Raw genomic sequence first — 12346 nt, forward strand, 5'->3', positions numbered from 1 at the left:
CCCGCGGCCCAGGCCCGCACGACGGGGACGCTGCGCCGGGCTCCCTGTTACCTGCCGGAGGGCGGCGGGGCGGCGGCCGAGGGTCCTGGCTCCGAGCCCCTCGTCGCCCCTTGTTGACACCAACCACCCTCGCCTCCCCCGTGAGGCTCGGACCGCTACACCCACAATCTTCGGGGGTCGGGTCCCTCCGGCACCATAGAGGCGGGTCCGGAAACCGGACAGAATCCCAGCCTGTGGCCCCGAGGCGAACGAACCCGGAACCGAGCTAGAGCGGCCGCACAGGTGACTCTCAGGCCGGGGCCATCTTGAGTGTGGGCGCCGGTGCCCACCTCGCGGGTCACTCACTGCCGCCAGCAGCCTGTTGGGCTGTGAAGATGCCCCTTCTCTTAGCTGTTGAGCTGAGCGCGCTACTTTGTCTCGATTTTAATGTTCAGGCTTTTAGCCCCCCGTTTTCGTTTGAGTTCCGCCCGAATCTAAAATGGCCCCCGGTCGCTTCTGACACATAGCAAAGGGGCGGGGCGGAGGAGGGAGTCCGGCAATCGGCGACGACTTTCGGGAGACGTCGCTCATCCCGCAGCCCTGATTGGCTGCGCCGCGTGGGCCGAAGCCGTGCGGAACGGCGGCCGAAGCTGGCTGAGGTCGCGGTGATTCCAGCTGAAGCCATTAAGGCCGAAGGTCTGGAGTTACCTTTAATTCAGCGACGAGTCAAGTTGGAACTACTAATAATAGGAACTATAATTAATGTTTCTACTTAATAGAATGTTGTGAAAATAAAGATACGTAATAGTTTTAAAACTACATGATTCAAAGTAAACTGTATTTCCGTGTTACCATCTGCATGGGCGCAGTAGTGATGAATACTTCTACAACCTCACAGTTGACAGGTGACCTAAATCACTCGATCACCTAAAACTTTTAGGCTCTTTCTGGTCGATAACAGTAGATGAAACTTGAAGATGAGTAAGGAGCCCACAATTTCTTCACCAGGTTAAATGCAAGCAACTAGCCAACCAAATTTTGCCCCTTATTCAGAAATGTAATAATCAAATATTTTTTAGGAGGCAGGCACAAATAGTTTCAATCCGTCCTATAAGCCTGATGAAGGCCGAACTCTGTACTAAGTCAGGACTGTTCTATAGAAATAGAATTCGGGCCAAATGTCATTTTAAATGTTCTCGTAGCCACATTAAAAACAGTAAAGAGAAGTTAATTTTAATATTCTGCTTTAACACAGTATATCCAGAAGATGGCCATTTAAACATGCACTCAGTCAGCAGTTCTCAACCTGTGGGTCGCAACCCCTTTGGGGGTCAAACGACCCTTTCACAGGGGTCGCCTAAGACCACCGGAAAACAAAAAGATATTTACATTACGATTCATAACAGTAGCAAAATTACAGTTATAGAGTAGCAACGAAAATAATTTTATGGTTGGGGGTTACCACAATATGAGGAACTGTATTAAGGGGTAGCGGCATTAGGAAGATTGAGAACTGCTGCACTCGGTATAATAAATTGAGATATTTTACATTTTGTACTGTCTTCAGAAATCTGATATATATTTTTTGCAATTTGGACCAGCCATATTTTCATGCTCCGTGGTCACATGTGGACAGTGACTACCATATTGGAGAGTGCAGTTCCAGCAGCTCCAGCCACCATCTTGTGTTAGAAAGCTGAGAAGCAGAAGTACAAGTGCTAGAGGCAGGATTATTATCCTCATCCTCAGTATCGGCATCCGGCCACCAGAAATCTCCCAGACCAGTGGTAGGGCCAGGCCCATTCGGGATGAAGCCTCCGATGGCATCTCCAAAGGCTGAGAGGGCTCCCTGAATGTTTAGACTCCATTTATTCAGGAGTAGAGAGCATTTTCTAAAATATTTTAGCCAATTCACCTCCCTTGAATTTTTTTGAGACCTCATTGCTAGTATTTGTCATTATAATAAGCTGTTATCTTTGCCAATAAGAACTCATTCCTGACACGCACTATGATAAGTAGGAAAACATCTGGTATCATCAGAGATCAAGGTGCTTCAAGTATTTGTGGCTCCATCTCTGGAATGTAGCCTCTCTGGTATGATACTTATTAGCTACCGCTGGGGTGTGGATTCCTGATTTCTGGTATGCGAGCTGCTTCTAGGGCGTACCGTCAATGAATTAGCCCACACAGACTATCACACTGTCTATGCTGAAGAAGTGTAAAGTCAACCACAGATACCACAACATCCATGTTGTAAGAAATACTGTCCTGCTTTGTAAACTGTAACTATAGAAATATTCTAGAATTTACAATCTCATGTTACAGACTATGTTTATTCCACAAGTATTTAACACCTATCTTTTCTGTGCCATGCACTGTGCTGACCACTAAAAAAAGGAAGAAGATATCATCATTGCAGAAAAGTGTGTTTTTTGAGGGGCCCAAATAATTCATTTTTTTTATTAAATGATTGAGGATGTGCTATTGCTTAGTACTAGTAGCTTAGTGTTTAATTTTTTAAAAGTTATGCCCCACCACCAACATATACGTTTCAAGTTACCGTGTGTGTAGCAGGATCCAAGCTAAATGATCCTACATTTCCCCGATTCCTCAAAGGTTTTCCTGACATTCGTTCTTTGCTCATTCAGTAAATATAAGAACTAACTGTTACCAGCCTCCGCTCTAGAAACTAGGGAAACAGCAAACAAGACAAATTGCCTGCTCTCACAGAGCTCCCATCTTAAGAAGGTATGGTTAGGGGGACAGACAGACAAGAAGCACATAACTGAACAAAGGAAAGTTCAAGTAATAGAAAATCCTATGGAAAAACAAAACAAGATAATGTAATAATAATAGCAGCTAACCCGTGTCGAGGACTATGTGTTAGCACTTCATAAGATGATCTTCCTAAATCGCTTTGTAATGAGGGAAGTTAAGCTATAGAATGTTTGCTTTATCGTTCTATTAATGTCACTTATGTGTATTTACAATTTGTACATATGACAAGTAATAATGCGAGATATTTAGTAGTAAGGTTACTGGATGGGAAGCATGAAAACAGCTTATGTCACTGACCAAATAGATAAGCTTGGGTAAATCATTTAACCTCTCCTGGCCAGTTTTTTCAACCGAAAAAGAAAGAATATGACAGGGTTACTTCTTGGGTCCTTCCCAGCTTTAATATTCTATGGTTCAAATAGAAACTAAGACAAGTGTATATTTCCAGGATGATCAATTAGGTTGTAAGTTCAAAGACACAAAACATAGTTTAGATTCACATATTCCCCAAGGAACATCATATATTCCCTTATACATAGGAGGTAGTTTAAAAAACATCTGTTGAGTATATTTAAAAATTTTATGTGATTGGTTTTGCAAATAAGTAGATGGATTGAATTATTTCAAAGCCCCTTTCTGGCTCTACTATTCTATGATTAAAATCCAAATTGAGCCAGTCATGTAATAGATCAATAAGATTTTCAACTCAAGGACGGAAGTCTTGTCTTTGAGCTACGTATTCCCTTAAAAGCCTCATGGCATTCCTTCTATAGCAAGTGCCCAAGGAAATATCTCTAAATTATAGTTACTTTATTTGCTTTAAGTAAAATTTCAATATTATAACACTGAGTTATTTTCAAAACTCATTATTAATTATAATGCCTTTCCATTTCTTACTACCTAAATCTATCTTATAAAAACATGCACAAAAGGGAAATGAGTTATCTTAGTGAGGAAAAATTCTGTGCCTTAGTTCCATACTTTAGATCTCATAAATCATAACATTTAAATGCCCAATACTAGTGTAGTTTTATGTATACTAATCGATGTTCCTGGTTTTCTATATTAAAATCAGAAATACGTGAATTCAAGTGGCTGAAGAGACTCTACTCATATGTACCGTAACTTATGGCACATGTTCCATTGTTAATTGAAGACTCGGAGTTAATAACTTTGGGAAGCAACCTTTCAGGCACATGGCATGGAATAAAAAGGTGACGTCTTTTTATACATTTTAAAGGTATCACATATTACAAGGGGGAAAAAGGACAAGGAAAAAATTTATATGCACCCAAATAAGCACGTAACTCCTAATGAAACACATTAAATAGAAACACATGACTTTTCGCTAATTCGTTTGTACTTTATGCTTCTTTTTAATAGAAATTAAATTAGTCACTGAATGTACATAATGTAGTGTTTGTTTTCCAGTCTAGTTGCTTTATAGCAGTCACTTTTGAGTCTCGTGGGGAATATTACTGAGGGTCAAGATGGGGTTTGAGGCATGAACAGTGTCAAGCACCCACGTGCCGAACAAGGACAGAAGGGGTGGAGTTAATCTGCAGCTAACAACATGAAAAACAAACAAAAAAGGAAACACAGACCCACAATAGTGTCAACATGCATTATTAACCCAAGATTCAAAGTTAACCCAACCACACAGATTTCTTCTAGGCTGAGAGTACAGATGGGAAGGGATGGCTTCATCGCGATCCGTAGCCATAGTAGAAAGTCTCATCAGGGCGGAACCCATAAGCTGTGGCAGGGCGTCCGAGAATGCCAACTGACTGGCCAAAGCCGTCCATTCCGAGGCTAAAAAGAGACACAGAAATAGTTAAGTTACATTCTTCATCACACATCTACAATGTAGGTCAAGTTAATGGCCTGGAATTTTACAGGTCATTCCTGTAAAATTCTTCCTAGCAGCAAAAGTGACTCATGTGGGTGGCTATCATTAATGCTTTTTCTTTTGAAAATTAATACAGTATAATAAATATTTACTTCTAACAATGTGTGTTAGAAATGTTGGAAACCTCTGTCATCAGGTACCATATTCAAGACAAAGAGGACAGATCAGAAAAGTTTTAAATAAATTACATTCATATATGGCTTTTATGCCAGAATGTGAAAAAATTTTACATGCTAGCAATTATCAGAAACATGTTGCTAGGGAGTGATACAATTAAAACTGTAGAAAAGTGAGTTTTGCTGTTTATAATAAGATCTCTTTTGTATTAAGATATAGGATTAGTCCACTATTAGTAAGGACATGCATCTTAATTTTTAGCAGTAAACTTTCATGCAGGGCCAAGTCATACTATAAGCACATGACTAAAGAAGAAGAAAGGAAATTTTACAAAATTTCAAAGTTAGCCAGATTTGATCTGCCAATCCTTCTTCTGACTCCTCAATGCAAAAAGAAATTACTAAATAGTATATGTTTCTTTTGAGTGACAGCAAGATAATTATACACTTTGGTTCAGTTTATTTTATGGAAATAACAGAAGCCCAAAGATAACCTTCAGTTAGTTATAGAGGTATCTTGATGATGGATGAACGCTGATTACTGCTTTAAAAAAATCATTCTTTCATCTCTTAGTCAATTATTTAGAAGAGAATCTGTTCTCCAAAGCGCTTTGGAAGAATCAGAGAATTACCCAACACTTAGCAAAATGACAAGCTGTTTACTTGGCCAGGCAAACATGGCAGCTGTAACGTGCTCATGCATACATAGCTCATGCAGGGGGCGCTGGTGAGCGCATTTCCCGTCAAAGGAAATGGTGTATGACGTAAGCTCTGAAAAAATAAATACATTGAAATGATTTAAGATTATTTGAGATCATATTAGATGGAAGGATACTTTTTGCTTTATCAGCAAAATCTCAATATGATTAAAAACATGTTCATACTGGCACTAACTTCCTGTCACAACTCCAAATGAGATTAAAACACTTTAGAAATAACTACTAAAACGGTAAGGTTTTAAATAATTTGTGTGTGTGTGTGTGTGTGTGTGTGTGTGTGTGTGTGTACACACGTACTGCGATAGAAACTAACACTAAATGTAAAGAATCATAATACATGTAGGGCCTATCAGTCATGTGACTCTACCTCTTGGGAAGGGAATTTCTCAGGTTGGCATTTGTTGTGAGTGACCCTGAACAATTCAAACTGTTTAGGCTCCTTCTATATCAAAAACTGTGTCTATAATTTCTGAAAGTTGGCTGAAATTTTTAAGTCTGAATTTGATCTTAAAATGGCAAAATACAAGCACACCCCTCCTACCTTGGTCCCATGGGAAAATTAAATTTTATGATGGAGGGAATTACCCTAGAGGTGGCTTTAAAGATGTTTCAGAAATTAATGGACTTCATGAGCTAAGATACACAGCTGCATCAGTTTAAAATTAGAGGAAAGGTTGGCTGTTGAAAAGTTTTCTCTTGAAGTAAAGGCTAACAAATATGCATTTACCTAACAAGTCTTGGCTATATAAAGATTGATTCTCTAGTTGTGGATTTCAAGTCGTTTTTTCATCTTTCTATTTATTACCTGCCTTTAGCCCTGCCTTACATTGTTTAGCATCTCTTTTGAGACCCAATAGCGTCAGATTTAGGTTAAACTCGGTCGTTTTGTCTTTGTATCTCAATCCTAGGGCTACAGTGAGAGTTCTTTCAAGAATGTGGAAACAACAAGCACAGAGCAGAGCAATAAAAAAAACACGCAGCCCGCTATTACTATTACTGAAACTTGCTATTAGATGTTCAAAAGAGAACATCTCATAGCGGAAACTGTAGCAACATGACTGTAATTCTACCTAAAGGAAGGTGATCCTCAGAACGGAGTCTGTCAGCCATGTTGGCTCACACGAAGATCCTCAGAGGCCATGTTCGCAGAACCAACCCAAGTGGTCCCTTGGGGTGACCTGTAATACCGCCAGGAGCACCTGACCATTCTGGCAGGCTTGTCCTCATTGAGGAAAGGTTCTGAGAGTTTGAGGTCATTATACATTCAAACGGCAAAACGTTGCATTTTTATTTCTATGACCAACAAGCAAACTTCTGAGGGCCGTTTTCCCATGTGGATTGCCAACAGGGTAAAGAATAAACAGGCATTATCTGACCTGTGTGATGGGTATACTTTTCATTGGAAATTAACCTGGGTATTATGTTGGTTTTTTATTTTTAAAATGTCAGTCACATGTTTGGTAACAATTTGCAGCCCAAGCCAGTGACAGCGAGATGTCACCGAGACCTTTCTGCAAGTTTACTGTGATCAAGTCCTACTTATGCAGAGACGTGTGTCTTGCCCTACAGTGTCTTGGACAAAATGTCTTACACTTGCATAGGAGGAAGACAATTTGAAGCCAACTCTTAAAATGAGTTTTTCCGGAATTACCCATTGTGTATTACAGATGAACTTGCTGTTTAAAGAAAAGACTGAAACATGATGGCCAGTTCGGATGGCACTTTCACGTTAAGTCCTCAGTCTGATCAACCATATCCATACCATTAATATCTTTTAAATAAAATTCACTCTAAAACCGAATAGTTTCATTCTTTAATCTCTTACTTGGTTCTCACAGAGTGAGAAAATTGAACTTTTCAGGATGCTAACACCTGGAGAAGGGTATTCTTTGGGGACATGTGGACATTTACTCTACTTTCTCCCCTGGGATAAGGATGTAGGAACATTACTGCTGAATCTGGTTCAAAACCAGGGGCGCCGAGTAGTAAGTTTTCTTTTAAACAGAAGAAGACGGATTCATTAGATAAGTTTGTCTGGAAAGGGATAAAAACCATAAATACAAAAGAGAAGGGCTGTAGCCAAGACTGTGCTTCCCTGATCCACTAAGGCTTACGCAGCATCACAGGCCCTGTGTGCCCTCCCCAGGGACCCGAAGAGGGAAGGGGGTCTGGGCTGAGATACAGGCACCTGCTCTTGCCCTGTGGTCATTCTGCTTTGGATAGGAATGTGTATGTTTGGCTATTTACATGGGAGCTGAACCCGAGGCTGCATGTGTGTCTCTGTATGTACATGTTCTCCTCCCGGGGGTCTTACCTCTACAGCTTTTCCTGTAGGAAAGTGGCCATTGCTAGGCCACTTTTTCTTTACAGGGCTAGTTACATAGTGTCATTTAACCTGCATCCTCAATGTCTAGGTATCATACTATGGGCCTTTAAATTACAAAAATATCAAAATGGAAGCTCTCTCCTTGAAAATATATAATTCTAGTTTAATGCAAATGGATACTACTGTTTGTTGTGAAAAGGCAACTAAGAAAGGTAAGGCCCCCAAACTATATCTGTTATTAAGTTTTATGTCTCAAGAACAATGATTTTGGGGTACCTAGAAAGGAAAATGACTAATTCTTCATAAATAAAAATTTATATTTAAAATTAAACAACAAACATAAAACTACACCTAGATTTTATTTTAAAAAAAACACCCAAAAAACAAAAACCTTTAGAAATCTACTATAATTAGCATTCAACCAAGCAGAACACTGAATTCTCTGTAATATGTACCAGGATCCAAACAGCATTTTAACAGCATTCATTCGAATTCCAAACTTGAGATGATCGGAGTGGGGAGAAAAAAAATCCAGACACAAGTGACGCTTCCCATGCAGCACATTCCAGGGGGACGGCAGCCAGTAAGAGGCCCCAGACACGCTGAGGTTCTTAGGAAACTGCCTGTGCCAGAGCTGACATTCCTGCAGGGAGGGGAGAATTCACCTACCTCTGCTGTGTGGGAGGCTTAATTAAATTAGTGCACATTTGTAAAGCACTTTGAAATCCTTGGATGAAAAGTGCTGCATAAGTGAAAAGTATCATTATTTTATTAAAATTAGATAAAAGCAACATAAGTCTTTTTCTTCTCTGAAATTCTCAAGTCAGCAAAATGGAGGCAAGAGTAAATAATGACTATATAAATGGATGCTACGAAAAGAAACAAAAGAACAAATTCAAGCCAACTTCTCTTTGCATAGGCTCATGGAGTCTTTGACTTGGAAATGTTTTCAGAAGTAATCTAGTCCACACTTCAATCCTAATGTCCTTGTCAGATCTATCCTGCTTGTCAGAACATTCCAGAAATGGAGTGCCCACTGTGTTGTGCAGGCAGTTCACTGAATTTATGGACATGTCAAACTGTTAGAAAATTCTTTGTTCTACTGATCTAGGACTCCATTCTGTTAGTCCTGGAATTATCCTCTGGAACCACACGAGTAGAAGAATTCTTTAATATGACTATTTTACAACTTTCATGTAATCAGTTCTCATGAGTTGGCCTCTAAAAACTTTACCATCTCATTTGTCTCTAAAATAACTTCATTTTTTTTCATTATTTTTCTCAAAATGAAGAAGCTGAAAGTGCTGTGTTATTTATGATGTGGTCTGAAACCAGTATAGACTATAATGAGATCCTACTTCTGACTTTCTATCAATGTAGGCTAAAACTGTAAAACTGTTTTGATCTTAAACAAGTTTTTTAAAGTCATCACCACAAAGTCGCTGACATTGAATGTATATGTGTGTGTATATACACATAGACACACATGAAATTTTCACTTATACCAAACACGCTGAATTTCTTCTTTTTACTTTGGGTGCTTCTTTAGGGATTCTATTCCACCTAGGACAAAATCCTTTCTGATAATAAATTTAAAATTTGGGAACAGTGGTTTTTATTGACTACCTATCTTTGTGATCCACCAGACAATGCTGAAAGCTGGAATACTTGTAAGATCGTCAAGTGAAGGACATAACATAGGCTTTCTTTGAAGGGAGCTTCCCAGGATTTCTAAAACTGTACGAAGTGATAATAGTTTTCTAGGATAGTTCATTTTGTCAATATACTGATCATAGGATAGGAATCAGTACATTTATCTTCCTTTCTAGTTAGGTTATAAATTGATTACCAGAGTAATTTCAGATCAAGTATGATTTGCCATGGAAAATTTAGGTCTATAATAGTGATCCTTAGTCCGTCCATCCATCCATCCATCCATCCATCCATCCATCCATCCATCCGCCCACCCACCCAAACAGTACATGACACTATTGTGCTACCATTACACTACAGTGTGTTTTGGATAGTGCTGAGAGTCATTGTTTAAAAACAAAAAAGATGTGCTGCTAGGAAGGCAATGATAAATAAGACATGGCCCCTGCATGGGCTGGAGGCAACTAACACGGAACCAAAATTCTGATGATAGTACGGTGTTGGATTACCCTAGTATATTCATAAATTGCTACAGAAGAATGGGAGAGGACCGTCTATTTAATACATGAGAGCATATTAGAGGTACGTGCAAATCGTTGCAGAGGAATCTTGGGGGCTAGAGAGTCTTCATAAAAAACACTTTGATTTTAATACATCCGTCACTTCCTGACATTATAGCTTGCATTTTTGTTTTCATTTCCTACTAGAAAGTAAGCATTATTAGGGTGAGGGCTGTGTTATTCATGGTAATATCACAAGCGTCTAGCGCTGTATCTGACAATTCAAAACACCCATGACTGTGTGGGTGGATGAATCTCTAAGGACATGCAGGACTTCACACGTGGAGAGAGGGCTTCCTGATAGTGGGGGCCCTGAGCAAAGGGCTGCACGAGGGGCTGAAGCAGCGAATGGTTTCTTAGGGTTAAAGTCTTAGGTTGATGACAGAAGCAAGAGGCAGGAGATAAGGCTAGAAAGAAAGGGAGGTTAGGGCTAGATTTTGAAAGTTCTTTATATGCCAAGCTAAGAACTTATACTTCTGGAGCGTTGTCAACGGTTTTTAAGAAGGGGAGTGACTTAACTTCCGTGCTTTAGAAGGATAATTGTGGTAATAAAGAGCATTGGGAGGCAAAAGCACGGGGAACATTTCAGAGGATAAGACGGCTGTCCATCTGTGAAGCAACGCGAGCCTGTGGAGGCACTGGCAGAAACAACAATGATCAAAGATGCTACATTTCATGGCAAAATAATCATATTGTTTTTCTTTTAAAATCGGGTTTTTAGTTATATCTTTACAGTTTGGGAACTGAGAATAAAGGGAAACAATTTCAAAACTGGCTGAAAATTTTCGAAGTTATAGTTAATTGGGAATGAAACATTTTTTGCCCCTTTCCTGTGGGGCTATGCTTCCTCAGATAACTGTGGTATTGCATGCAGATGAGCTCAGACTGCAGGAGCAGTTTGCCTCTGGCTTCAGGGGCAACGGCTGGACGGTTCTGGCAGGAGCGAGCAATTTTTCCTGATAGCCTGATGTGTATTCACAAGAGAAGTGTCGATTGAATGAGATAATGCCTATAAAATGACACCTCACGTTTGTACAGTGACGATTAAATCGAGATCTCAATGTTGGTAATCTACAGACCGGCCGCTAGATGGAGAGCTTGTCTTAACGCTGAGTATCATGCGCTTTACAGAGCTGGAACGCCAGCTTTCTCACATTTACACTCTCAGCATATTTAACATGGCGAGAATGTGGCTTCCACGGCTTTCTCATCTAATCGATGTCTTCATTTCACAAAGGTGAAATAATTTACTTAGAGCTAAATAGGAATACCTAGCATTCACATACAAGAAAGTTCTGTGACGGGGCCTGTGGAAAACGCTAGAAGATGCTGTCGCCTCGGACGCCCGAGAGCGTGCTGGACGTGCACGTGAAAGGACCACTGCTGTAGACTAGATGCTGGTTTTCATGGAACCTGCCGATGGCCTCTCGTCCCTATGAATCTATTTGTAATAAGTACATATTTTAGGCTGCTCAAAGGTGTTCTTTACTGCTTTGGACTTCAGCCTTTGTATTACCGAGAAAATGAACAGTTAAGCAGTAGCTGAGTAAGTTTCACCAACAGATATCAGGTCTAGCTGTCATTTTCCACTGAGTTTTCTTTTACTCTTAATCTTTTATATGCATCATTATCAACTTTCCTTTTATTATGATAAAACTAAACGGCTACAGAATACTAAAGAATCATATTTTTAGTGGAATCAAACTAAGTAATATATTTTCCCAAAATCAAGGGCAAATGATGTGAGTAGTAGGAGATAGTATTTTAAGTACTTCTGTGGAAATTATTCATAAACATTTTTTTTTCAAAAAAAGACCTGTCAGTTCTAAGAGGAAAAACACCACCTTGGGGACGAATACTTTAAATTTACTTACTATACTGAGATGCCTCAGGTAAAAACTAATTTGTACTAATGATGAGGGAAGCATGTGTAAAGCAGTCACAATTTATTCCAAATAGTAAAGAAAATCCATTTCATTGACAGTCCTCTAATATCATTCGATTTACACTTCTCTCATTATACATCTTAATCTGTTGTTTAACCCATGTTCAGAGTCTATTTTAATGTAGAGATGTTATAGTTGGTATTTTTCATATTATGTCATCATTGCATTAAGTTTTCTATTCCTTTTTACTTTTTTATATTATATTTTATAGACTGATTGAGATTTTTCTATCACCTATAGTTCTTGGGCATCCTTACTCTAACTGTTATAGCAGACAATTCTTCATGACAGTCCTTTCTTCATGATCTTTGTAATTTGTAACTTTTTGTGTTCAAATTCAGGTTCTCTCCCTCCCTCCCT

General features: G+C 39.4%; 2 protein-coding genes across 3 annotated transcripts in view; both read right to left on the minus strand.

The window, feature by feature from the left end:
* Positions 1-787, minus strand: part of SCYL3 (SCY1 like pseudokinase 3) — a 24511-nt gene extending 23724 nt beyond the window's left edge. Inside the window, exon 1 of the mRNA XM_019647655.1 lies at positions 52-787. The gene's annotated coding sequence lies outside the window, so the exon portion shown is untranslated. The remainder of the gene's footprint in view (positions 1-51) is intronic.
* Positions 788-4109: 3322 nt separating this feature from the next.
* Positions 4110-12346, minus strand: part of KIFAP3 (kinesin associated protein 3) — a 117224-nt gene continuing 108987 nt past the window's right edge. The window contains exons 20-21 of one of the 2 annotated variants that reach the window (XM_019647695.1): positions 8497-8569; positions 4482-4569 (exon numbers count right to left, since the gene is read on the minus strand). In XM_019647695.1, coding sequence (XP_019503240.1) covers positions 8524-8569 — 46 coding nt within the window. In that variant the 3' untranslated portion in view covers positions 4482-4569; positions 8497-8523. Of the gene's footprint in view, positions 4570-8496; positions 8570-12346 lie in introns of both variants that reach the window. The other variant, XM_019647687.1, reaches the window with a different exon arrangement.

Source organism: Hipposideros armiger, unplaced genomic scaffold (assembly GCF_001890085.2).
Source record: "Hipposideros armiger isolate ML-2016 unplaced genomic scaffold, ASM189008v1 scaffold_6, whole genome shotgun sequence".
In the NCBI taxonomy this organism is placed as follows: domain Eukaryota; kingdom Metazoa; phylum Chordata; class Mammalia; order Chiroptera; family Hipposideridae; genus Hipposideros; species Hipposideros armiger.